At 42.5% G+C, this 26483-nt stretch overlaps 1 protein-coding gene across 6 annotated transcripts in view; it reads right to left on the bottom strand.

Annotated features, from left to right (window-relative positions):
• oxr1a (oxidation resistance 1a) overlaps positions 1–26483 on the bottom strand; it is a 169062-nt gene that overhangs the window by 47403 nt on the left and 95176 nt on the right. For 4 of the 6 annotated variants that reach the window (XM_014334212.2, XM_042221897.1, XM_014334211.1 and 1 more), the window contains one exon: positions 328–410. In XM_014334212.2, coding sequence (XP_014189698.1) covers positions 328–410 — 83 coding nt within the window. Of the gene's footprint in view, positions 1–327; positions 411–20099; positions 20819–26483 lie in introns of those variants that run through there. The other 2 variants (XM_042221898.1, XM_014334213.2) reach the window with 2 other exon arrangements.

Genomic DNA, 26483 nt, shown 5'->3' with positions numbered 1-26483 from the left:
CACACACACACACACACACACACACACACTGCCCTCTTTATGTAAACAGTTTGAGGATGAGATACACGTGCTAGGCTGGCAAAATACACAAAATGCTTATCGCCCTCACTAATGAGCTACGAAGCATGTGCCTTCACCATACACAAGCACAACCACTACAGCTTGAATATTGTTGGAGATAGTCAGAGCTACATAATCCACCAGCAGGAGACACACACTGAAGCAGCAGCAGCAGCAGCAGCAGCAAAGGAGCAGAGCAGAAAGGCATCAAAAACACACAACGGCATTAATACAGGAGGAGCGGAGAGTTGCTTGTGTGTTACTCACAGAATATTCGATGGTCCCTTTGGGTCTCTGGAACGACATGCGCCTGCCATCCTTCTTTTCTGGAGTCTTCTTCTGGCCAGTATCTGAAAGCAAACGAGGCAAGGTGCGCATTACATTCATGTTCCTCTCTCCCCAGCTTGTCACAAGCTGCCGTTTCCCAGCCCCGTGGGTAGACAGCTCATTCGTCAACAGTGAGCGAGCCAGCCAGCCAGCAATGTGAGCTGTGAGCGCCCGGACCACTTTCGCTCTCTCTATCTCTCCTGTTCTCGCTCTGCTGCTACCCTCCTGCTTTTCCTCTCTCTCTCTATCGCACTGTCCTCTCCTTCATCTGCCTCCCCTCCCTCTCTCGCTCCCTTCTCCTCCTGGCCCGCCGTGCAGCGCAATGACAGGGGCTGAAAATCTTGGCCAACTCCCCCCGTTGCCTCTCACAGCAGACGGAGACCAGACTGACCTCCATCAGGGCACCGACGATCTGATTGCGAGCCCAAGAAGAGGAGAAGGAGGTGGATTCAGATGGGAAGCGGGGCGTGCTAAGCTGGAGACAGAAGGGAAAAAAAAGGAAAAGGGGGGCTGAACTGGAGTGTTGATGGAGGGGAAGGAAGGGCTCGATGCTACATGTTGGTTGGGTAATGGAAGGATGTTCCATGGAACAGTGACAGCTAAAGAGGAAGAAGTGTAGTGTTTGAGGGGTGGGGGTTAAAAATGACATATACAACGTCTCTACTCTTCCTGGAAGGACCTGGCAGGTATGTAAAGGAAGTAGAAGGCAGAGCAAATTTAAGGTGGATGGCAGAGGATAACAGGAGGGCAATTGCAGCTACTGAGGTTTTAGTCAGAGAACATGAAAAATGCATGATATGGGAAAAGATGGGTAGGCTAGGGTGGTGCAGAAGATAAAGGGACAAAGGGTTAATGGGGACAGGAGAAGGTGGAGTTATACAGTTGGAGAAGGGTCGGGGTGGGGATGGGATAAGACAGAAGGATAAAGGCAAGAAGGGTGGATGGAATACTGAAAATCAGTAGATGAAAGACAAAAGATAGGATGGAGATGAAAGAAGGATGCTCTTGGGAATGAAGATGATGTTGAAAAGAGGCCAACGTTGCTCTTTGACTCGAGCAAGTCGGCCACTGAGCTTCAGGAATACTATACAAGCATTTATTTATTCAGGGGTAGGGTGTGGGACCAAAGAAAAGATGATTGGAGGAGGCTATTGGATTTATATAAAATATTTATGATGCACATATGTTGACCCGATACCCTCAGACACCTCTCTCGTAAGTCTTTGTTTTGTAGATGCTGCACATGGCTAATCAGCGGCGTTATTCGTTCCCTTATCATCAGGCATCTGAGATAGCTCAAAACATGAGTCATACACCAGTGTTGCTATTTCTGGGGCTTAGGAGTGCCTGGCAGTGAGTGAGAGGGGAGGGGGGGAAACAGAGCTGCTTCAGGTGTACAGCAACGATGATGTGGCTTACGTTTCTGAAAAAATATACAATACAGTCATAATCAGAGATGTCAGACAGGCAGCTAATGTTGCCTAACCCAAGTCATCCCCCATATATACTCACTTCTAATCCTGTCCATCCCACCCTCCGTCTTTCCATACAACCGTCTCCAAACCGCACATCATAGCAGGTCTACTATTGAAACTATAAGCTATAAGCAGTTCCTGTCTGCAATCTATACAAGGCGTACAGAGAACTATCACTGAATTCTTTGCATAATAAAGAAGAGAATAGTACTGTTCTAAAACAAGCTCTGCAAACTTTTTTTATTATCACTAAGTGCACTGATTGCTGGTAATGTTACATTAATTTTGCGGCACCATCATGAGTATTTTATTGTCGAAGCAGGAAAATAAAATACTGGTTTTCATTTTCTTCTAGAAATTGATTTTTAGACCAATATCTGTGGAATTACCTGCTGTAAATTTACATTTTTTCTTATACACCACTATTATTATTACCCCTCAGCCGTGAAAGACTGATGGGGTACTCTTATCACCCTGCTGTGTGGGCGGACAGTGTGGACATGGTTGTGAATGTGATAACTCAAAAAAGAAGCCATCTAGGATTCATAATTCATAATATGACACTAAAAATCTTGGATTAGTTGTCAGTGACCTTGATCTCAAAGTCAAGGTCAGAGGTCAAATTAGGTCACCTAGAACCTTCAAATTAACCCTGGAGAACCCATGGGGTCAAATTTGACCCCATGGTTTCCCTAGTAAACCAATGGGGTCGGATCTGACCCCATGGGTTCTCCAGGGTTATTAATACCATACTAGGAGGGCGAAGGGTAGCACTGGCGGCTCAACAGTATTTTCATTATTAGCTTGCTAATGAATGGATCATCGTGCTGCTGTAACTTATGTTTCTTGTGACAAGGTCTCCCAAATCAATTCATTCATGTTGGGTTTGGATCCAATGGTCTGTTATGGAACCACTAAAGACCACGAGCAGCTCTTATGAAATTCAATAAATGAATTTAAAGGCCTGAAGCCTATATAGCCTTTCCTAAGGAAATTGCCCAAAAAGCATAGAACAATTTAGCATTTTATCAATTCCTACCCTAGTGACCATCATGTCACCCCTCATTATAAGTTCATCAGTTAAAAGGACTTCAAGCTGGGAATCACTGTGGCAGACTATGTCTCTGCTGGCTCACACTTACATTACTAGTGGAATTTTCAGACAGGTCCATCCAAGATATCTGCAATGAAACCAATTCATTCAATATAAAAGCCACTCTCTCTGAAACACTATGAGGTTTGATTTAATCAACTCTGTCCTGCAAAATTGCAACACATGACAACCTGTGTAGCACTTTGAAATTCTTGGAAAGCAAGTTGTTTTGATCAAAAACATACTGACCTGACAAACTGCGAACGTGCGCCAAATCAATTATCCTCCATCTAAATGAAAACCTTTGACGGATGATTGCTTTCAGTAGGAAAACACAATCTGGAGCTGCTGATTGTGGATGATGGAGTTTGTGGTGCTTTTTAGAGGCGACCTGTCATAACTGTGAGTTCATCCTCTCCCTGTTATGAATGAATAATCCACTGTGTCACTGTTTAATTGCTGGTCATGGCAGCATGGCAGACTGAAACCCAATATGCGACTCAGTAATTAGACAGCAGAGGTGTTGATCTGCTTTGTTAGCTGGTCCAAGCTGAGTGGGCTAACAACATAAGAAAGCAGTGACAATGCCTCAGACTTCCAAATTTTGGAAAATGCCAGGAGTGGGAGAACATGAACTAGCAATGAGGACCAAAACAGACACGCAGTGAAAGAAAAAAGCAGCTCTACATTAGCAGCTGCAGGGGTGTTCGCACATGGGGAGTCGGTGATTGCTCTAAAATTAAACTTCACCCTGGATCATGGCACAAGAAATGGGCATTTTATTCACACTCCAGACACGCAGCAGAGCACAGCGCCAGGGCATCTTCAATAACAAAGGCTCTGGTTTCATTCCACTCCGCAGGAAACCGGCAGCATCTGCTGTTTCAGTATACGCGCTGCTTCAGTACAAGGAATCTCCTCAAGTCTACAAATCACAGCATAGTTTATGCCGTGTGATCCAACAGAATCTCGAGATGTGTTGGAATGTTGCTCTTCAATAAAAATAAATAAATAAATAAAGTTTCTGCAGTTTTTGGTATTGACAGCAGAGCACTTCCCAACATGTACTGGGATAGTGGGATAATGTGCACAAGCAGGAGCACTGGGTGCATGAGGCCATAATGGAACGGTGTGAAGAAATGATTGGCGCAATTATAGATCAAACACGGACACGGTTTGACAAAACATTCAAGGAGATGTAAACCGAGGTCACCTTTTATCCAATTTGTGGTTCAACCAAGTAAAACAACCGTTACCACAATGTCAGCTTTCTTTACTGCTGTCGTTTTCCCATAAGGAACATTTTACTTGGCTCATTAATTGGCTGAATTATAATAACACTGGGTCAGCTGTGTGAGAGAGGCTGCGAGACCGGCTCAGACACTGAAAGGAGCTGCCGTGTGTCGGGAAAAACAAAGGCCGTCTCTCACTAATGGAAACGGTCACAAGAGCTCACGCCTTTCTGAGCAACTCAGCCAAAGAAAAACAAAAAAGCGACCACATCGTGGACGCTGCCTCGTGGCTACACAACACTGCAAGGCGCAGCAAAGCAAGTATCACTAAGAAGAAACATCAACTAATAAAGTCATTACAATTCACTAATGAAATGGTACACTACAATAAAAGTGTACCAAGTCAGGCTTTTACAGGAAATAAAGAAATAACCATATTATTAATTAATTTAGACATCTGTAAATAATTAAAGTAATATGTAAGTAATTTTAACTACTGCATTGTATTTTACAGAAAAGAAGAAATAATGAAATTGTAAGTAACTCGTATTTTACAGGGAAATGAGACACAAATTTTACTGCAGTATACCCAAAAACAAACAACGTTTCCCTATCTTACGTCGTAAGCACACTGTACTTTTCAGGGTGTGGGTGTAGGAGGTGGCTTAACCTTGCCTAACTTCTAGGTATTTTGCAGGGAAGGAGACACTCTTTTCTGCACACTGCTTTTTAAAATTGTGTTTAAACAGTGATTGATAAAGGAAAAATAATTTAGCTCAGCTTGGCTCAATCATTGTAAGATCACAGGCCTGCAAATTTTCATGGTATTTACTTTTTTCTTGCAAGTTGGTAAGGGAGAAGGATTTACATGTTTTATTTTTTGGTAAAGCATAAGGATTATTAAGTAATCCATCATGCACATCAACGTGATGAATATTAAATAAAGATGTAAAAAGGTAGGATTACTCCACTCCATAATACAGCCTGCTCCCTGAAAAGTGCAGCATGTTTACAATAATACAGGGAAAATATTGTTAGTTTTCTGTAAAATTACCAGTAAATTGCACACTACTTAAAATTACGTATGTATTGCTTACATTTAAAGAAGTGATTATACTGTCATTATTTCTTGTAAAAACCTTAGTTGTTGTTATTGTAGTGTACCTCCCTTTAAGTATTTGAGATAAATATGATTACAGCGTAATTGGATAAGAGATTAAGAAAACAGATGAACATTTTAACCTACACCTTTTGAAGTTACATTTCTCTTCTTAATTGCAGTCAATTCAAAATAATATTAAAAGCCTACAAAGGTTTTAGTCCACAACACATACACAGCTGAGCACTTAATATCTCTTACAAGGACATCCTTGTTTTTTTTGGTTTTTTTTTAAAGGACATCCTTGTAAGAGGTAGTGAAACACACAGATATGTTTTTATAATGGTCATGAATGTGTCATCTTGGTGATTGAGTTATAACCAAGGGAGAAAAAAGGAAAGAATGAAAGGTTTCCCTGTGAAGTACATCGCTGAGAATCTTGTGTGCTTAACAAACCTGAATGCAGCCATGCATTGGCAAGGCAATCTGAATGATTCTGGAGACGAGCTAAATGCAAATGCTACTGTATTTGACTCTAAAAACAAACGGCGTTCTGCACCCGCGCAATCTGCTGAGCATGAATCACAGCAGCTAAATATATGGTCCCCTTCATTTTAGTACACAGCCATGACAAACTGAAGCAGGCAGGGAATAGGAGAGTCAACAATTCTCTGACTAACATTCCCTCATGGTCTGTAGAATACACAAGCAGCCAATTTCCCCTTGCTCCCTTGTTTTCCCTGCCTGCTGGCTATATACTGCTCTCCCCAGATGTTATTTTTAGACAACCTCCTAATCAGTAAGGGGGGACAGAGCTCTGCGATACAACCACACTACACAGGTGCTACACAGGACCGATTAACAAAGGTGTAGACTTTCATTACAAAGTTTGTGACGGAGGAAGCATGGAAACACTAGCTTACACTGGCTTGTAACACACTGCACCGTCAGGGCAGTCATCAAGACTTGTTTAATGTTGTTTAATGTTAATAACCAGCATTAAAGATGAACTGTGTGGCTTTAATGCATTTGTGTTTTGTACTATCACTCATGTATTTGTTTAGTTTTATGTATTTCAAAATGGTCATCTAATAAGACAGCTATAAATACTACAGTGTGTGGCATTGACTAATGCTACAGCTAAGGCTGTGCAATATGACCAATATCTCATATCCCGATATAAGACATTTATCATCCAGACAACGATATATATCACAAAACTTTACATTTTCTGTAAATTCTGTGAATCTTGGGCAACTCAACTTGCGTGAAGTGTTTTCAGCTGGGCTGAAGTCGAGCGTTTTGACAGATGCATGAAACTATACATTTTTAGACATAAGTTGTAACGGGCGCCTTTTATTTGTAAGTATTTATTACACGGCATGCTGCGGGGAAAAGCCTGTTCCAACATTTGAGTCTTTATTTTTAGCATCTGATGGCTCTTTCTTTGCTTCTCATCTGTAAACTCTCTTCACACTCTTTCACGTGACTCTTGTGTAGGTGGTAGAAGAGGTTTGCCGTGTTTAAGTCTGAGGTGGGGACCGGTTTCCTGCATCATTTGCACAGTACAGTTTTCTGGTCCGTGTCAGACTTTTCATAACCAAACCACATCCATGCTACAGAGGTAGCTCCTCGTTTAGAAATAAGGTCGTCGATTTGTTTTGACTGGTCTGGTTTATTTTGAAAAATCTCATAAGGATCTTGAGCTTAATTGTGAAAGGTTTATGTGGAAAATAAACAAGCGGACAGCAGAGCCACATGCTGGGTTTACCATCATTGTTGCTAACGACAACGTGTAAAAACAGTCGCTTGTCTGTAGTGTGGTATGTATTAAGTATATCAATGAAAGAGATATATATTACACCTCCATCCATCCATCCATTCGCTTCCGCTTATCCTTTTCAGGGTCGCGGGGGGCGACTGGAGCCTATCCCAGCTGTCATAGGGCGAGAGGCGGGGTACACCCTGGACAGGTCGCCAGTCTGTCGCAGGGCTAACACACAGGGACAGACAACCATTCACACTCACATTCACTCGCACATTCACACCTAGTGGCAATTTGGATTATCCAATTAACCTATCCCCACAAGCTGCATGTCTTTGGATGGTGGGAGGAAGCCGGAGTACCCGGAGAGAACCCACGCAAACACGGGGAGAACATGCAAACTCCACACATATACCCTTACAAAGAAAATTGATCAAAATAACAGTAAATGACTGACAGCCAATTACCAATGGTGTCTCTTTACACTATTGTATTGTTGTAAATCACTGTTTTGGTTTTGGATTTCAATCAATTGTTACATTTAAAATCACAATGCAGTGATATATAATAAATAAACAGAATGTTTCGGTTAGATACGATAAGGTTGGATATCGAGTATATTGGGTTCTGGTTAGGAATGAAAGGTTGCCACATGGTTTGACGGAAATGAAAATTATCAACCTACAGAGCTGACAGTTAAATTCAAAGACACCATGAAAATCAAAGCGAATAAAACAATGTGGCATGCTAGTCCAATTTGCTGAAGTTTCATTGTAACAACTCAAAACTATACCTGCATCCAATACTGTGGCTGTTGCATTCACTCTGATAGAAACAGTGGGCAGAGCTGGGGAAATCTCAGACATCAATAGGCATTAAATAAGGTTTGACACATCTGTTTGTATTAAAGGGAATGAATGATATCGACAGCCCTCTAGCACAGCTTGTCATAGCCTATAAATACAAAGTCCAAACAGCTCAGTAGCAACAGCAAAATCCAAAAACCAATGTTAGGGTCAGGTTAAAAAGATTATAGGCCTGTTTCACAACACAAAACAGTGTTTCTTTGCAGTTTTGATTTTCTGCCTTGTGTTACTAAACAAGCGGTGACACGGGAGGCTCAAACAGATCAACACCCTGCAGAGGTGAGCGCATATATATACAGGTATATGTTCAGATGTAGAGAAGGGGAGGAGGTTGCACTTTGCCATGAGTGCACCTGGTATTGGACAGTGGGCAAATGATCCATCAAAATCACTTATGAATCCATCATGCAATGACAAACTCTTATTCAGGCACGCTGAGATTCTGAACTGTCCATCAAGTTACTGAAACATGCATTAAAACAAAACAGGGGTGAGGAAGTGCTGATTATCACACATGCCGACAAAATCCCATTTTAGAGGTGGATGGTGCTGCTGTTATCTTGGCACCAAGCTTTTAGCTGGACATGGCAACTTAATAATGGTGAAACGCAGTGGCAAGCGCTGTGGGCCTCTGTCTCATGTGGAATGGGAAGTCATCTATTATACATTGAAGCTACAGAGCTGTACATTGAAGTGTATTGTCCCACTATCAGCAAAGTATTGATGTAGTTCCACCGAGAGAGCTGAGAGGCCTGTGCAGAGAGCCCAGAAAGCTCCATCCACACAGTAAGAGAGAGAGAGCAACATCTCAATTCATTCATGGCTCAAGTCCTCACTGAACCATTACTGACAGCACAGCATGCAAACTGATATTATTCACATGCTAAAGTAGTTCTGATGGGGGTTAGAAGGCCCCTGGATGGCCACATCATATTTGATAAAGCAAATTCTTCTGCACACTTTTTAATACTTTAAACGTCTCCAACCTGGGGAAAATAAATTACACTTATGGACACTTATTTAAACTATCATTTTTTCTCACCGTGCAACATAAAAACACAAAAACGATAGCAAATTTCATCTTTCGTAATCAACACTCCCCCTGTCTCCAATGAATACCGCTGAGAAGAATCTAAGTGCGACCAGTAGTGTATAGTGGAGGCTATTATTGTTGTGTGACAGTGATAGGCTGCAGGTTTTACACTGTAATGAATATACAGTGGATGAGTGCCGTGAGACTGTCGACTTAAACACACAGAAAACAGTGTGACAGGCAACACCCTTTTGCCAGCGCTCTCTGTACCACTCAGCTCCAAAGTATATTAAACCACCAGCCTCCATGGGCCAGCCTATACACCACTCAGCCTTTATTTGAAACTTTGCTGAACTGCAGTTTTGTGTCTCTGTGTGTGTGTGGTGTGTTTATGTGTGGCTATGTCCACCCCAGAACAGGAGGCAGCGGATCTGCCCTGTCCTCTCATTAACACTCTCCCAGTGTCAACTAATCACACCCCCGCTGAGCTGCTGGTATGGTAATGCGCTCCTAAATTCCTCCCTTTCCACACTCTGCACGCTATAACCCAGACACCGAGGTGTGTCAGTGCTAACCCACACACACTCGGTTCAATTAATATTCTGACAGCGTGGACATTACTGTTTCCATAGTGACGAACCTGATGCAGACTTAAAGAGAAAAGGTGTTATTGAAAGGACTCAGTGGCAAAACCGTCTGCATTACACACCAGCAGATTCAACTGAAGAATAAAATGACCGACTCACTGTGATCATAATGAGCTTTATAATTGGGTCTCTGGCCTTGTTGCGCTTTTTTGGCGCTGGCTGAAATGTGTCCTCAGTAACAACAAGTACTCAAACTAAAAGTTAACCCTAAATGTATGCAAACATTCATTAAATGTAGAATGTAAAAAAGAGCCAATTCTGTTAACAAACAAGAATTATATCATATCTATAATGATATATAATTTATATAATATTTAAATATATTCTGACGATATAATATCATAATAGTCGAATATTTATATTATATATAGAGACGAGAGAGAGATATAGATATAGATATATAGATATAAAAAAAGATGGCTGCTTCCAAAAACAAGTTTGGCTGTAATTCAGTCTACAGAGAAACAAGCCTTCGCCTCCTTTTCTCTACAGTATGACCTCAGTAAACACTTTCCTGATTAAAAATGTTTAATAAACACCTTAATTGCTAGTTATTACAGCAGTGCTGTCTTACCTGCCAAATAATAAGCTCCTAACATATGTTTTTCTGTCAGGACTTCTTCCTGACGGTTCAATGTCCGAGTTCAGCTGCAGTCATCACCTCCTGGTCCGTGAGGGTCATCACAAAGTTTATTAGGAGTCCACCAGGTTTATAGCACATTTCAGTCTAGACCAGTGATTCCCAAAGTGATTTTTAATACAATTTAAGAAATACTTCACTTTTTCTTGTGCTTTGATCACAGTGATGATTTAGGATTGGGTGATGCCCGTGGGATTTTCTGGTTTGTAACAGGGCCACAGCACATTGGACTCTGGGAATGGCTGGTCTAGACCAAAGCTATGGAGCAACTACTCTTGTCATCCAGACAGCTATGCCTCCAGCACGGTTATCAACACAACTGATTTTTATAGAAAACATTAACAGCCTTAATGTTAACCTCAAAAACCTTCGAATATGAACATTTTTGAGTGTTTAGAGATCAGACTAGTCATCTTTTAACAGGATAAATTCCACTGTTCACAAGTAGAGAGGTAAGCCCAACACAGGCATCTAGCATATTTGAAAGTAGGCATTGGCAAACAATTCTGCAGCTGTTAGTTTCTTGCTAACGTGTAGTGAAAGCACTTTGATCCACAGTTCACGCAGCTGAAACCAGGAGGTCCTGCTGTCACATACACTCAGCCTCTCAGCTCAATAATCACACTCAGATCTCTCCACCCGTTGCTGCTAAGGTTATTGCACTTTGAGCAATATATCTTTCCAAGTCAAAGTTAGGGGTGGACGGTCTCTCTCTCTCTCTCTGTGTGTGTGTGTGTGTGTGTGTGTGTGTGTGTGTGTGTGTGTGTGTGTGTGCGTGTGTGCGTGCGCGCGCATCAGCCAGATCGATGGATAGGACACATATATACATACATAATGTTCACTCAGCATAGCTTGCACAACAACTCTGTAACTTATCTTTTAGTGTAAGGCAATGCTGCCACTAATCTGTTATGATCTTTAAAAAAAAAAGTGCAGTTATTATAAAGTGTATGTAGACTTAGTTATTAGTATAAGAGACACTTAGATTGCCTTAACAGAGAAGCACATGACAGAAAAGACAGTGAGGTTGGCACATACACTTGTGTAGTCTAACTTTGCAGTATAGAAGCACGTCTTTATTGGTTTATGTCGCCTTTTTGAACCCTGGGACCCTGCACCACAGCAGCAACACTAACCTCAGAGGTTACAGCACCGATCAATAGCAGGAGAAGTGATGAGCTCAGCGATGAGAAACACAAACTGTGCATTATCAGATCTTCTTATTGAGCCAAAAGCAAACGGACTTGTTCTTAAAAGCAAACGGACTTGTTCTTAAAAGCAAACGGACTTGTTCTAGGTTTAAATCAGGCCAAATGCAAAGAGTACAAAATAGGAGTTGTAAGGGAAACTACAGCAACACTTGCACACTCAGTGTTGGACTGCTGTATAACAGTATCATACATCCAGCAACCCTATACAATTCTTTCTAAAAGTGGTAATAGGTGGACAAGAAGTCATGAAACCAGCTTATTCCCTAATTTATTTATTTTGTGTTCAACATAAACAAGAACATATCTAGAGTGCAACAAATTACTCTCATTAGAAAAGCAAAAGTGGAAAAAATATTTCACTAAGGTTCGGATTTACGAACCTGCACATGAACCACAAGCAGTTATTTACAATAAGTACATTTAAACAGGAATAGTCTGGTTTGGGAATGGCTCCTCTAATGCTGGGCATACACTGTGTGATTTTTGGCTCATTTTGAGCCGATTTTTCAGTCGTGCGACCGTTTTGTTGATCGGTCTGAGTTTCGCCTTCATCGTGTGTCGTGCATCGTGTAGTATACGTGGGGTAACGAGAAGCGATTAACACGTCACGACCATCTGCTGATCATCAATCGTTTGGTCGTAAGAAAATCAAACCTGTTTGAAGTCCCGCCGGCCATCGTGAGGGTGTCACCGCAGCCTCTCACACTGCGCACGCGCAAACACAGAAATGAAAGTGAAAAGACGGAGCAGTGCAGCGTGTGATCTGGACACAAGCGATGGAGGCACAGCTTGTAGAACTTTGGCAAGCTCATCTCAGCCTTTTTGATGTGGCCTCACAAAATTATCACGACCACAACAACCGTGAAAATAGTTGGATCTGCACTGCTGTTCAATCACAGCTGCCTGATCAATGTTTTTCATTAGCAATTTAGCAAAGTTGATGGTGGTGGTGTGTGTGTGTGTGAGTGAAAGACAGAGAGGAACAGATTTTCTGTTATAACCTTCATTTGATACACGCAAAGTGTGAGCACTCAGGTCGCATCAGAGCATCGGACCATATAGTGTGAGACCCTGCATCGTGACCTACGAACCCCTGCGAGTCAATCGTGCAGTGTCTGCCCAGCTTAAAGTATCACTGCCTGTAATCTAATGGTTACCAACATATACCTCTCTGAAAGAGATTACTTTATACGTCGACTACTTGTTTTTCAGGGATATTTACTGTGCATTTGGTATTGTGGTATTGGAATATTTATATAAAAGTGTTGTTGACTAAGAAAATGAATGTTATCGTCCACTGAAATGGGCACTAGTTGTCCTAAAAGCTCCTTAAAAAGCCTTCAGTTGATCCAAAATGCTGCAGTGAGAGTAATGACAGGGACAAGAAAGAGAGAGCACACTGGCTTCTCTTCATCGGCTCTCTGTTAAATCCAGAATCAAATTTAAAATCCTTCCCCTCACATTCGAGGTCTTGAATAATCGGGCCCATCTTATTTTAAAGTGCTTATAGTACCGTATCACTCCAATAGAGCACTTCGCTCTCAGACTGCGGGCTTGCTTGTGGTTCCTGAGTATTTAAAAGCAAATTGGGAGGCAAAGTCTTCAGCGTTCAGGCCCCTCTTCTGTGGAACCAGCTTCCAGTTTGGATTCAGGAGACAGACATCCTCTCTACTTTTAAGATTAGGCTTAAAGCTCTTCTTTTAGATAACGCTTACAGTGAGACACTGCAATAGGCCCAGGGTTCCTGGGGGCTTCTTATGATGCACAGCGTTTCTTCTCCACTCACCTCTTTTCACTCGCTATGTGTTTATACACCACTTTGCATTTAATTATCAGTTATTATTAATCTCTGGCTCTCTTCCACAGTGTGTCTTTTTGTTTTGTCTCACTCCCAGTCAGGCGCTGCAGATGGCCGTGTCTCCCTGAGCCAGGTTCTGCTGGAAGTTTATTCCTGTTGAAAGGGAGTTTTTCCTTCCCGCTGCTGCCAGATGCTTGCTCACAGGAGGTCGTCTGATTGTTGGGGTTTCTCTGCATTCTTTAGCTTACAATATAAAGTGTGACACAGGAGTGTTTGAATCCTGGATGAGAAGTTTTAGGTTGAAGTAATGTTAGCTATACCTTAGTTAATAATCTAACATCCTCCAACACTCGGTTAAATAAAGGTAGTCAGCTAAGTGAGTAATGTAAAGTGCTCCTCCTATTTAACCACAGTCTGTAATGGCCAACCAGTAACAGAGACAGCACCACCAACACAGACAGTTCACTTTCCATTAAGCCAGACAAGTCTGCTGAGATCACTGGGGAAAAATTAAGACACCGTCTCTTTAAATCTGTCTGCATGACTAACTATCACACAGGAGGGATGAGACAAAGCACAAACTATTTCATGCACAAATGATTATCCTTTATAATGTTGAAACCCTCGATGGAAGAGGAGGTAAAGAAGGAGGATAGCTAGGTTTTTTTCTTCCCTAGTTTCTCTTTTCCTCAAACTGTATGTGATAATTTCAAACCATGGGTAAAAAACCAAACAGTCAGAGTGCTTTGTTAAACATTTACAGATAGTGATTTAAGCCATAAAGAGCACACTGATCAGTGAACTTACTGAATCTGCAAATATTTCCATTGGACTGTTTGGTAAAAAAAAAACACAGCACAGCTAAAATTGTGTTTCAAAGCCCTTTTAATCTAGTTATGTTCTTTAATTAATGAGTGAAACATTTCAGCTTTAATGCCTGGTCCGTATTATTTAGCTCTTCAGCTTTTTCCCTGTATTCCAGTTCTATCTGGATCGAAACCAAATATCTGCATAAACAGAATTTAGCCTAATGCTTGACTTTAACAGTTTAGGTGCAGCGGGCATTAATAAAATCCTGCTTCTGCTCTGAGCCCAGAGGACAGAGGAAGAGCAGCTGACTGGGACAATAGAGAAAGGCACTAACTGTTCTCACAACAAGCATGTCAGACTACATTTAGACCAGTTTTACCAGGTTTTTGAAAAAGCCAAGCAATCTTAATGAAGCTTAGGATAATCTTCAAAATGAATTATCTGTGTGCATTAGCAGGCAACATGATTACTCAATTATTTAAAGTAGAACCCTGATCTAGGGGCTGGTACACGCATGCTTTACTAACCAGAATGTATAAATGCCACTCTAAAGTAAATACAATTTAAAGCTCGGTAAAGATCATTTTTTCCACCATGAGGAGTGACATCACCAGGTGTTCCCCACTATGCAGCGGGGGGAATGACAGCGTCATCTGTACAGTAGATCAAACAGCTCTTTGCACAGACTCCCCACTGCTTGGCTTATTACAGATGGGGAAAGTGTTGGGAAGACTGCGATGAACCACGAACAGGCACTAAAAAACAAAGCCTGGCAGCTTCAGACAAACTACACATAGAAAGTCTGCAAATGCTAAAGTGAAATGAGACTTTGAAAAGATGAAAACTCCAGCCGACATCACTCTGCTCATCACTGCTCTTTAACAGCCTCCGGTTTTGTTTTTGTAATGTTTTCAGTAAGTAGAGAAATTACTTCCTTGCATGTTTACTCAGGCTGGGTGCTCTTTTCAGCCGGAGTGATGAAGATGCAGAAGAAGCAGTTGAGTCACGCAGAACAGGTTGTAATTACCTCCCCTTAAGCCTCAGTGTACTCTGCATTTGTGCTCTTCATCTGGCCTCTTTCAAACATCTGCTGTCTTGAAACCTCAAGACCCCATCCGAGGAATACAGCACATAATGTTATTCAGCACGCTGACATCTCATTTCAAACCTTTCAGGCCTTTCAGCACATTGTTAAAAAGATCATCTGGCCCAGTCAGCTCTCCTCTCTCATCAGTGCTCACCAGTGTCTCTACCTTTCATCTGGATATGTATTTATTCGTAAACTGATCTCATTTTGCAGGTTTTTATTTGACATTATTCTGTCATTCTTTTGGTGAAAGACAGTGGTCATTACACTCTGAAATGCAGTGCAACGTGCATGGGCGAAGAACTCTTTAAGGGTCAGGAAACAGGTCATTAGTTTAAACCCTAGACACAAGTGCAGAGCAGGTGTTCGGTGCCACGGTCGGCCGATCCCTCGGGAACTCCTGCCACTAAGGTTCCCCTGACAGAGCCATCAAAATTCCCAGGAGTGCCACATAATAGCATGCAGGGCGAGTGACCTGCTAATACAAACTGCTCAAGGACTGTTTTTGGAAATGAAGGTGATTAAAATCAGTCATTACAGCACTGAGAGCAGATTGCACTTTCTGAATCATCCTGATAACTGCAGTGGAGTCGGTGTCAGCCTAAGGGTGAACGTGAACACTGACAAATAAGTGAAAACCCCAGGGGGGAGTGAAAGAACCTGGAGATGCTTTGAAGAGTTCAAAGTCGTGAGGACAAACCTGCTCTTGGACCGTGGCACAGATGAATCATCTGCTATTAATATACAGTCTGGGCGCACAATCTGTTTATGTGGCCACTTCGGTGTGACAGCAGAGCCAGAGACGAGCTCAAGTTTGAATTACCAGCAGTGCTGCATGTACGTGTTCCAGTTCCCAACAAACAATGCACTCTGCAGCAGAAGCTACCTTATAGTTTAAGGGCTTGCAAGAAAATAAACAAACCTAAAAAGCAGGAAAACTATGATTTTATGGGCTAAATTGTTGCCTTTTTACATGCATCATCATGATGCATCAGTTTTTGTTTTATCGGTTCACAGGCACCTATTAAATTGAGACTTCATTATTTAAAATAGAAATCTGGAACCATATATTGCAGAAAAGATCTCAGTTTCAGGGATCTGATCCAAATTAGTCTTCAGCCATAATTATCTTACCCATCTGTCTATGAAAACAGAAGAACAACTTCTCTGAACTTCCTTTCCTTTTTCGTTTGTAGACTTACACATAGACAAACCACAGAAGGGAAAGTACATTGTAAGCATACACACAAGTGTATCACTTTAACCAGTGCAAACTCTCAAAACATACAGAAAGTGTCACATGCCGCCGATTACAGCTGAACAGGATCGCTGGTGGACTCAATCTGAAACAGCAAGCTGAGCTGTAGCATGTGACCCAACGTCTGCAGGTGTGGCACTTCTTTGTGTTTACACTGCTTTTGCATGTCTTTTTCATCTCAGTGCATCTTATTATGTCAGAAAGGGACATGTCTTGAAAAGTTTCAAGTGTAGCAACCAAAGCTACACTTCTGATTGTTTATTCTTTGTTCCTCATGACGGAAAACCTCCCAGTTCCGCCGACCTCCCTCGTCATCTCAGGCTCCAAAACACAGTTCAAGGTTTTCAGGCTGTTGCACTGTGAAGTGGGAGGGCGTGTGAAGGCTTCCTAGCGTGAGAACTCTGAAAGTAGTTTACTTTTAAATTCCCTCTAGCGCAGTGTACTGGCAAGAACCTGGCTATACAACATCAATGACACACATCGTGTTGTAAACAAACTAATGCAGTGTGGTTCTTTTTAATTTCTTATTTAAAGGCAGTAAATGTACAAAGCATACACCACAAAAAGTACCTGGGATGACACTAATATTACACATACTATACCATCCCATAGTATTTTCTTCAAAAATGTAAGATATGTTATATATAAACGATTTTCTAGCATTGATGGCAGTCAGAAAACACAGTCAACACTGAGCGCAATTCAACAAACAAATTTAAACATGGTGTGTAGAAGTGTGCGTGCAATAACATTGAAAACAAACATTATGCTGCACTAGTTTGCTTTGTTCCTTAAAGGTTAAAGTCCACGTGCCGGTGCAGAAAGTGGTTACACATTGCCCCAGCCGAGTAAATATGTGAAAGTTTACTCTGACTCTGATATCTTAGCTTAAGCTTCACTTACCAGCTTACTTCTTTACAACTTTGTTACAGAGAGACAGAGAGATGCTCCTGATGGCGACGGTTTGCTGTGTAACATCTCGCAACCAACAGTTATCTTGCATTGTACTGTATATCAATAAAATCTGAATAATTAGGTTAACTGATTAGCCTTTCTAGTGTTTATGAGTTAGGGTGGCATTGCTTTATCATGTCATTAACTAATCACACACGCCCCTGGTTGTATACAGAAGCAGCTTAGAACGCTTGTCTCAGTTCAAGGCTTATTCTAGCCTCTTTGGATCTGCTCTTAGAGACAAATACCCACTAAGGTCTCAGGGCTGTCCCACTGACACATCGTAAAGTGCATGAGGACTCTCTCCTAGACAATCTGACATTTCGAGCCCTTTATGAATGCTTTCAGTAAGCGTGCATTTCTGCAGACTCTACCTGAGGAAATTACCCCTCTTGGCACCTGGAACTGGAAGTACAGGAACATCACCAACTCAAGTGTGACTTCATTCACAGATCTGACTTTGACTTGTTTGACTTGGCTATTATGGTTGAGAATGTGGAAAGGCCTTTGACTTTCTTTGGTAAACCAGGTTTGATCATTAACCGTGGCTCAGGGGGTTGGGAAGCGTATCTGTAACCGGAAGGTCGCCGGTTCCATCCCTGGGCTCTCTGTCCTGGTCGTTGTGTCCTTGGGCAAGACACTTTACCCTACCGCCTACTGGTGTTGGGGGCCGATGGCGCGATATGGCAGCCTCGCTTCTGTCAGTCTGCCCCAGGGCAGCTGTGGCTACAACTATAGCTGCCTCCACCAGTGTGTGAATGTGAGAGTGAATGAATAGTGGCATTGTAAAGCGCTTTGGGTGCCTTGAAAAGCGCTATATAAATCCAATCCATTATTATTAAACTAAATATGAAATATGAGTAGCTGCGTGTAACTTAACACAGAGAGGCCTCTGCTCCAGAAATAGAGGTTCACAGAGGGCCGTTTCATTCCTCACACAGCAGCTGGAGCACAGATAGGTGAGGTTGCTGTCTGTTACTCAGGGGTTAGGGTAAACTGGCCCAGTTGTGCACCAACTGGGCCATTATTGAGCTGTAATGTAGCACACTGCCCACCCACAGTTCCTGTAGAAGTTCTACTGTAGAGTTACCCGTCTCTAACATCGTCTGCACACTTCCACAACCTGACTCCACGTCAAGTTAGTCTCAGTCTTAGTGGGGCGGCAGCAGCCTGCTCTCCCAAACAACCCCCGCTGTCCAGAGAGACAGGGAGAGAGGCATGGGGACTACTAATGAACCCGAATGCCATCCGTGGCGTTTCAAGAGCAGCAGAGCATGCATCTGATTAATCTTTGTCCTAATTAGATCGAACAATTAACCTGCCCACCACTGAGCTCTGGAGCCTGATGACTCTGCACGAGCGTCAAACCTCCTGTACATTTAAAAACGAAGCGTGCCCTCACACTGCAACTTTCCTGGTTTTCACAGCGACCAATTAATTCTAAATAACAGCGCACAGCCTTCCGTGTGATATCTGGGCGGAAGGAGGGACAAGAGCTCCGAGCCGTTTCTGCTTTTCACTTCAATGGCACTACATTTCTGCGCTTTTGATTCAAAGTCAGAGGAGGCACTGATGGGTCTCATCACAAATTAAGTGTGAGATGCGAAGCAGAAAGAGGAGGGGAGAAGGGGGAAAAAAATCCAATCTTCATTAACATGGAGATACTCCCCCGATGTGAAACGCCTTGAGGACATACTTGTTCACTCACTGACTGGATGCTTTAAAGCATGCACTGCCTGCTGATCTGAAATATTTGAAATGCTTCACTTGTTACATGCACTGCATCCTCATAACAATGTGGACAGGGAGAATGCAACCACAGAGGACAAGAACCTAGCCAATCCCTTATTAATTAACATGAGCTCAGCTGTAGGGATGCAACTGGAAGCATACAGCCCTGTGACTGGACACTCTGGGAGGTTTTCTTTTTTTTCATAAATCATGTGTGCATGAGCCACAATTGCACAATGAAAGCTCATGAAGCTTAAGCTTGTTTTCCCTTGTAAAGTACTGCAAAAAATCTGATGTACAGTGATTGGCACAGAAGAAATTCATCTTAGCTTTGAGCTATAGATCAGTGGAAAAATGTTTAAGGGTCACACTTTTTTTACTCACTGCCTTAAACTGTTCTTTATAAATCTGCAGTATGGCTCTTTAACCCAGCCGACCATACAATGTTAGCTGGGTTAAAGTGTACTGTTTTGTGTAATGTTTTTGAGGCCCTGCCAAGGACAACACGACCAATGTTGCGAGTTTAATGAGCCCATTAAAAGTGACTGGGTCAGCTGACGGGGCTCTGCTGGCAGCAACAAGTGTTTGACAGTTGGGAACTTAAAAAGTGCAGTCGTTACGCAACGTGTCAATCCATGTTTGAACCTTTGTGGAAACGCTCAGTTTCATTTAATACGCGTAACTTTTGACTGCACTGAAAGCTGCGATAGATCGCTGCGGAAATGGCTGGCAAAACTCGAAAATAAAAGTTGAAAATATATAGCAACGCGTCAGATTTTACTAGTTAAACGTTGCGGAAGCTAAATGTGGGAGTTTCTCTTTATTGCAAAACCTTAACACGTGTAGTGTTGAGTAAGGGAAGGAGAAAATCGTTAGTATACGTTAAACTCGATGACTTTCAAAGGGAGTTTGGAAGCACTCTCCGAGGCGTGCGCTGCAGGCTTGTTTCGCTCTGTAAAGTTGAGAGCGTACACAGCAAAACTCTCAGCGAGCACAGCTGATGTGAGACTGACCTGTCCTGGAGTAGACAGTACTTCTGTCATGTGTCGTCCCAGTGTTGTGCTGCTCTAGGTGGACCGAGTCCTGCACGGGTCCGGGCCACAGTCTCTGAGAGATTGCATCCCTGACAACTCTCGCGCCGCTGCCCGTGATAGAAAATATGTAGTCCATTATTGTACGGCTGCAGAACCTAGCTAGCCTAGCTAACAAAAAGAGTTTTCAAAAGTGTTTAAATAGCCGCTCTCATCGCGCAAAAAGAAAAACAATGCTGACAAAGCAGCGACACTCAAACTCGTAGTGTGAACGAACCTCAACTACTCCACACATTCCAAAACAGGAACTATTTGAAACACGTCAACGGGTGCGCACTGTTTTTGCCCCTAGTGGACTCGAACGCAACAGGCTGTCTTGCAGTGCAGCCTACTGCCCTATTGGCCCACATTTACACTAACTGCATTCCACAGAAGGTTCCTATATTTGATGTAGCCTCCTCAATAACATAGCTAACCGCTTTACTTTGCTTTAGGAAAGTCTGAATTAGTTGTAGTATTGTGTTCCTATTGCTTACAAACTGTGTATAACATGGTGGCACTTTAAGTTGTTTTTTTTTATCCAGAGTAATGATTAATAGGTTTGTAAGCTTGAAGATGCAAGAAGATAAACACATAAGTATTTAAATGAGTTTGCAGCTACACTGTGTTATAAACCACACATTACATGCTCATAGATGAGTGTATGGCTAAGGGTTTTGGTCAAACAAAGCTTAAAATACAATTTTATCCACAGATAAGCATTTGAATGCAGCTTTTACTTTACAGGCAGGGTTCACATCTTGTTACTTCAGGTTACATTCTTTAGGTTTGCAAATATTTTTTTAATGCTGAAGTTCATTTGCAATGAATCACAAGTTACAGATTCAGTGCTGATTGAACGCAGACTTTTAAAAAGTCATTCATGAAACCTGAACTTGAAAAAAATCTTTACAAATAAAAAAATAAAAAGGGAAAAAAAATTGAAGCTCAGCACAGCCCACACCGATTTCCACATCGTTGCTAGGAGATTTGATTGCCATCAAGTGTGGGGCTTTATGGCACCCTGGAGACTGACATCCATCTGACTCCCACCTTAATAACATTCTAATAAATTGAGACTCTCACATCCGGAGGCAAAGTACACCTCCGTGCCCATACTGTAAGTGACTCAAGGGTCCAAAGTGAGAACTCTGAGAGCTGCGACATATACGCGTCTGCTCTTCCACTGATGGATAGGCAGAGATGGCATTTGCTGTGCGCAAATGAACATGGAAAAGTGAAAAGCCGGCAGACCGGAACAGGGTGTGATGATTGGGAAGCAGCCTCAGGTTGTGAGCTGGAGAGCCTGTGATTCATTATTTATCCCAGGGGGCAGAGCTGCTCTGGTAAGTAAAGAGTGTAAAGACAGGCCCTGTAATGATCCAGCAACACATTCACATGAGAAACGTTAAAGATGGGGAGGGGGGAGAACTTTTCTTTGCGAGGATAATCAGACAGGAAAAGCAGCCGTGTCTCATTCCCAGTATGTGTGAAAGGCCAGCTGAGGTTAAAGCATCTGTTATATCTGAGTGCATTGAAGCAGTGAGGTTTGAGAGTGCCAGCCATTTTCAATACTGAAAGTGCTCCATCTGCTGGTTGCCTTAGGTAGCGTGGGTATTACAATAGTGCATCAGAACGAATGCAGTTTTGAATATATGAGATTTTACTTTTTTTTTTTATTTTGAGAAAAAAAAGACTTTTTCCTCATCATCTTTGACATCATCTGCCTTTGTGGTTCTGTTCAAACAAGCAGGGCTGCAACTAAATGCCTGCTTTCACTGTCTATTAATATGTCACTTGATTTAATGACTGGACAATTACTCATTTAGTCTGTAATAAAGCTGAAAAATGTCCCCTAAATGCCCCCAATTCCTGTTCCTAGGATGTTTAATTTACAAGAAAAATCAATCAGAGACACGCTTATAAGCCGGAAAGCCTGAATGCTCGAAATTTTCTTTAATTAACCACTTAATCAGCTATTACAAATGATCGGCACCTTATCGCGCTGCGTTTCAGCTGCCCTGCAGTCACGCGGGAGAAGAGGTGTTTTGTGACAGATCCAGTCTAAACATATGTGAGCCTGAAGCAGGGGGACTGTTCAAAGTAGTGTTTTTTTTACTTCACAAATGAAAAGAATATAGCACACAAACAACTTCGACAGCATATATTTGAATATTTGACTTTGAATCATAAGCACCTGTCCCACTTTTTTCCTCTCTGACCTTGTGTAGCGCCCTGCTGGTACACTTGGCACTTTAGCAATGTGTTTACACTGGCCCAGCGCCACCCCAACAAACCCCACCCCACTGCGGGGCCTCGTAGCTGCGTGATGTACTGTGTTGCTGTACAGCTGCCCAGAGCGGTCATCAAATCATCCATAACATTCTCAGAGGGAGCCATCCTCTCTGCGCTGTAACCCCATAGGATTAGAGATATACCGAGCAGTCGTGCACGCCAAACAATAACACCCAATCTAGTTTTAAAGACCTATTTTCTCAGAGAACTCCTCCACTCTCTAATTAAGCCGTAAATGTGACCAAAGAGGGAAAAATGGAAGAATTCCCTCTGTGCTCATCCGACTATGAGCATCATTGCATGGAAATTATATGAGTTACTTTGTTCTCCTTAAGCCTGCATGTTTGATGTGTGTATTTCGTGTATTTTAGAGGTGATTAAAGAGACCCTGGAGCAAATTAGCTAACTGACATTTATTACGCTGTTATGTCCTTCTGAATTTTTGCAAATTATCCCATTTCTGTGGACTTACAGACCATTATATTAGGTATGTTTACAATATCCTAAAGGGACACGTTCTAATTTGGTTGCGTGTTTACAAGGCACGCAAAAGCTTTATCATAACCTTTCTTATTAATTTCTATCTGGATCAGAGCAGCATTTGAGAACCATTTTGTTTAATGGAGAAATCTTGCTGTTCAAGTACCTGCATTAAAAAAAAAAAACCCCAGTTGATGTCAGCTGCTGTCAGCAAAGGCCCTGAGAGGGTCCTGTGTGTGAGCCTTTGTCATCATCTGGGTGTTAATCTCAGCAGTTTCCCATTCAGAGCCAGGTTGGTTGGCACCTAATCCTGAGAACAGGGACGTTTTCATTACGAAGAAACATGCAGGCCACCGGGGAGCTGCTGCCACTTTCCCTGTTATCAATGAACAGAAGTCACAAGTAATGTTGCATAAGTAGTCTGAGCTGAAGCAACACGCTGAGCATGTGCATGCACTGTAAAGCCCGTGTTAGCATGTGCACACGCTTACTCTACGCCCATTTCTCACACAGTCTGCCCTTTCTTCCAGACTTTTGTTTTTTGTTTGCAGTGGAAATCACTAGAAAAACACAGCGCAGAGTTCACTCGTGTGACACAAATGCACCTGCTGGCAAACACAACCGAGCCTTTCCGTGTACGGCACTGGTTGCTTGTAGTGAACGCATCTCACGTGGCATTTCCAGAAGCATCTAACAGAGCTGGAGTGTACGCACAGAATGTACAGCACAAATTGTCCTGTGTTTCATGAGCGTTATGCTCTATTATCCCGCAGCTCTTACAAGATGACGACCAATAAAGACGGTTTGCTGCCAGGAGGAATCAAGCGGAGGCATACAGACAATGGCAGCAATCACAGGTGTTTAACAGCTCTTGTCAGAAAATGCCGCTTTCTCTCGGGCTGTTTCACTAGGGAAGTAAAGCTTTGCCTCTCAAAAGCTTGTCAGTACTACAACAGATGAACATGTTTTTCACATTGACAGCAGGAGCCAAATATTCATGAGAGGGAAACATGAATCGAATGTTGTGTGGTGCCTGTTAAAGCCAGAACAATGCCAGGCTGAGTCACTGGATCATCTGGAGAAATGCGCCTTTTAATTACTCAGAGCAGTGATTATATAAGTCTGACTGCTGTCACTCAAATGTTTGCCTTGATTTTGCACGAACGCTGCGGAGCACCTTCCATCTTGCTGCTTACATGGGACTATACAAACATTTGTGCGAGGCTATTTGGCCCATGAGTCATAATCCAGCATTGATATTTAAATCATGTGTGAAACTCTTATCAGTGGGATGCAAGCAGCAATGAGTAACCATGCATTTAACCACAGACTGCATAGGAGAGATGCGCACAGCCTGAGTGACGTCATTCACTGATTTGTGAAGACCTGCTTTGAAGTCCCGAGCTGAGGATTTTGTGCATTGGCATCATGGCGTTTTGAAACCAGACATGATGATTGTGGGGTGGATAGCATAGAGAAAGCACACTTCAAGCTCATGCATTGAGGACTGGACACAAGCCAGGACCTCACTTAAGCGAATGCTGCTTTATCCTCTTGTATCACTGTTGTGTATTTGTGACTTGCTAAATAAGCCACAAGCAGACCACTGATCAGGTTCTTTCCATGAATGTGCAGCAGCGCTGTTTTTAAGTGCAGAAATAGAAGGATTATGTTTGTGGTGCTGGGGTGTGGTTTGGATGCTGGAGTGCGACACTGCAGACTGTGACAGAGCTGTAAACACCGTGTCTGTACATGTCCGTAAAGGTTCTCAGTCATCTAAGTTATTGTAGGAAACTTTAACACATGTCGTGCAGGGTGACATCTTCAAGGAAACGCAACTTCTTGAAGTTTCCTTGAAGACGTTTCTCCTTTCATCCAAGAAGCTCTAAGTCTGTACATGTTTTTATTAGAATATGTAAATTCTTCTCTGACCAAACTGACCGGATCGACACCACACTCAAGTCTGTCGAGCTGAAGCCAAGAGACCAATAGCCCAGCTTAGTGTAAAGATTAGATGTGTGCCTTCTTATTAGCAAAGACAATGACCGAAATGAGAAGGGATCACATGTAAGTAGTTCAATGATTACTTTCAGTCAGTGTTTGGAGTTCTTTTTTTTTTTAAACTGGCCATCAAATAGCAAATCATCAAGCTCTCCGCTGGGCTACAGCCTTGCGAGTTGGAGTAGAGATAACCAATCTCAAATCTCATGCCAGCTTATATCAAAAAGGCAAGGTCAATGTCATGCTTCAAGGTTAAAGCTAAACTTTGACACAACACATAAACTACAACACTGCTGCCATGAGGAAAAACTGAACCTTTAAAAGAGGTGTTCTATTTTAGAAGATAAGCTGCTTGTCACAGTCAGTTGTGCTCTTTTATACATTTGGTTTTATATTGAACTCATTCAGCAGACCTTAGCTAACGGTTTCTCCTCACTATAATGCGGATTTGTGACCACGGGATCCAAATATATCATCCAAAAAGTGGATCTTTAGTTGCCTCTAAGAGTCTTATGTACACAGAGAGAAACAGATACAGGAATAAATGAGACTGGATGAATAAAGGCTCCACAGTCAGGTTGATACATGATGTCAGAGTGCTGAAATAAGCCTCTGTGTTTTAGCTTAATGCCTTTAGCAAAGACAGGAAACAAGGAGGTGATGGTTAAGGTTGTTGTTGTAGCACCCAGCCTGACACTGACCTGCCGCCACATCAATTCACCCCCCTGTTATTGCCTTTTTTCTCTCTTCGGACAGTTCTACAAGGTGGCTAGTGGTGATCGATGGGCGGTGCCTTCAGAGCGGGCTATCTTTCTCCGCCACTTCCACCCCCTCTACTCTTGGTCATCTATCCTCTGTGGGCGTTCGCCCTGTCTGAAGCCGCCACGAGAGGCTGGGTGGGCCCCCGGCGAATGATGACTGCTGGCTCGGTGCGAAGCACCAACCGCTTGCCTCTCTCTTCCATCTGTGTGGATGCTTTTCATTTTACTGCCTGGCAAAATTCTGCTTATAATTACCTGACAGCCACCAGAAGATGCTTAATTACAGGCGCAGAGGAAGAGAGAACGAGGGAAGACGAAAGGGAGAAGCAGGATGATAGTGGATGAGAAAGAAGGAGGGGGCGAGGAAGGAAGGGAAGGGACATGCATCAGACATGCACCACTGCTCTCTTCATACAAGGCAATTTATTAAAATAATAAAGCCCAGCCTTGCACTGAAGGTTGAGTCCACAATAAACCTGACAGGGAGGCAGAAAAGCGGTGCTACAACACCGAGGCACATAAACAAATGCTCTGTTATGTCTGCGTCCACTTTATTATCCAAGCTGAACTCTTCAGGAGTTAATTGCTTTCTTTTAAACGCAGACGCAGTCATAAATTTCATCATTAGCCTAACATGAATCATTCAGCTTTCAGCCAAAGCACAAAAGCACAAAGAATCCTCTACATAAGCCTCTTCACCCTGGACGGGCATTAGACTCTGTGACGAGATACAGCAAAGGGCTGTGGGATGGGGGGCGGTTTGGGGGGAATTAAGAGCCAAATGGACATC

The sequence above is a fragment of the Haplochromis burtoni genome, unplaced genomic scaffold, assembly GCF_018398535.1.
Source record: "Haplochromis burtoni strain Fernald_Lab_line unplaced genomic scaffold, NCSU_Asbu1 Contig_76, whole genome shotgun sequence".
In the NCBI taxonomy this organism is placed as follows: Eukaryota; Metazoa; Chordata; class Actinopteri; order Cichliformes; family Cichlidae; genus Haplochromis; species Haplochromis burtoni.
This window is presented reverse-complemented; position numbering and strand designations above follow the sequence as displayed.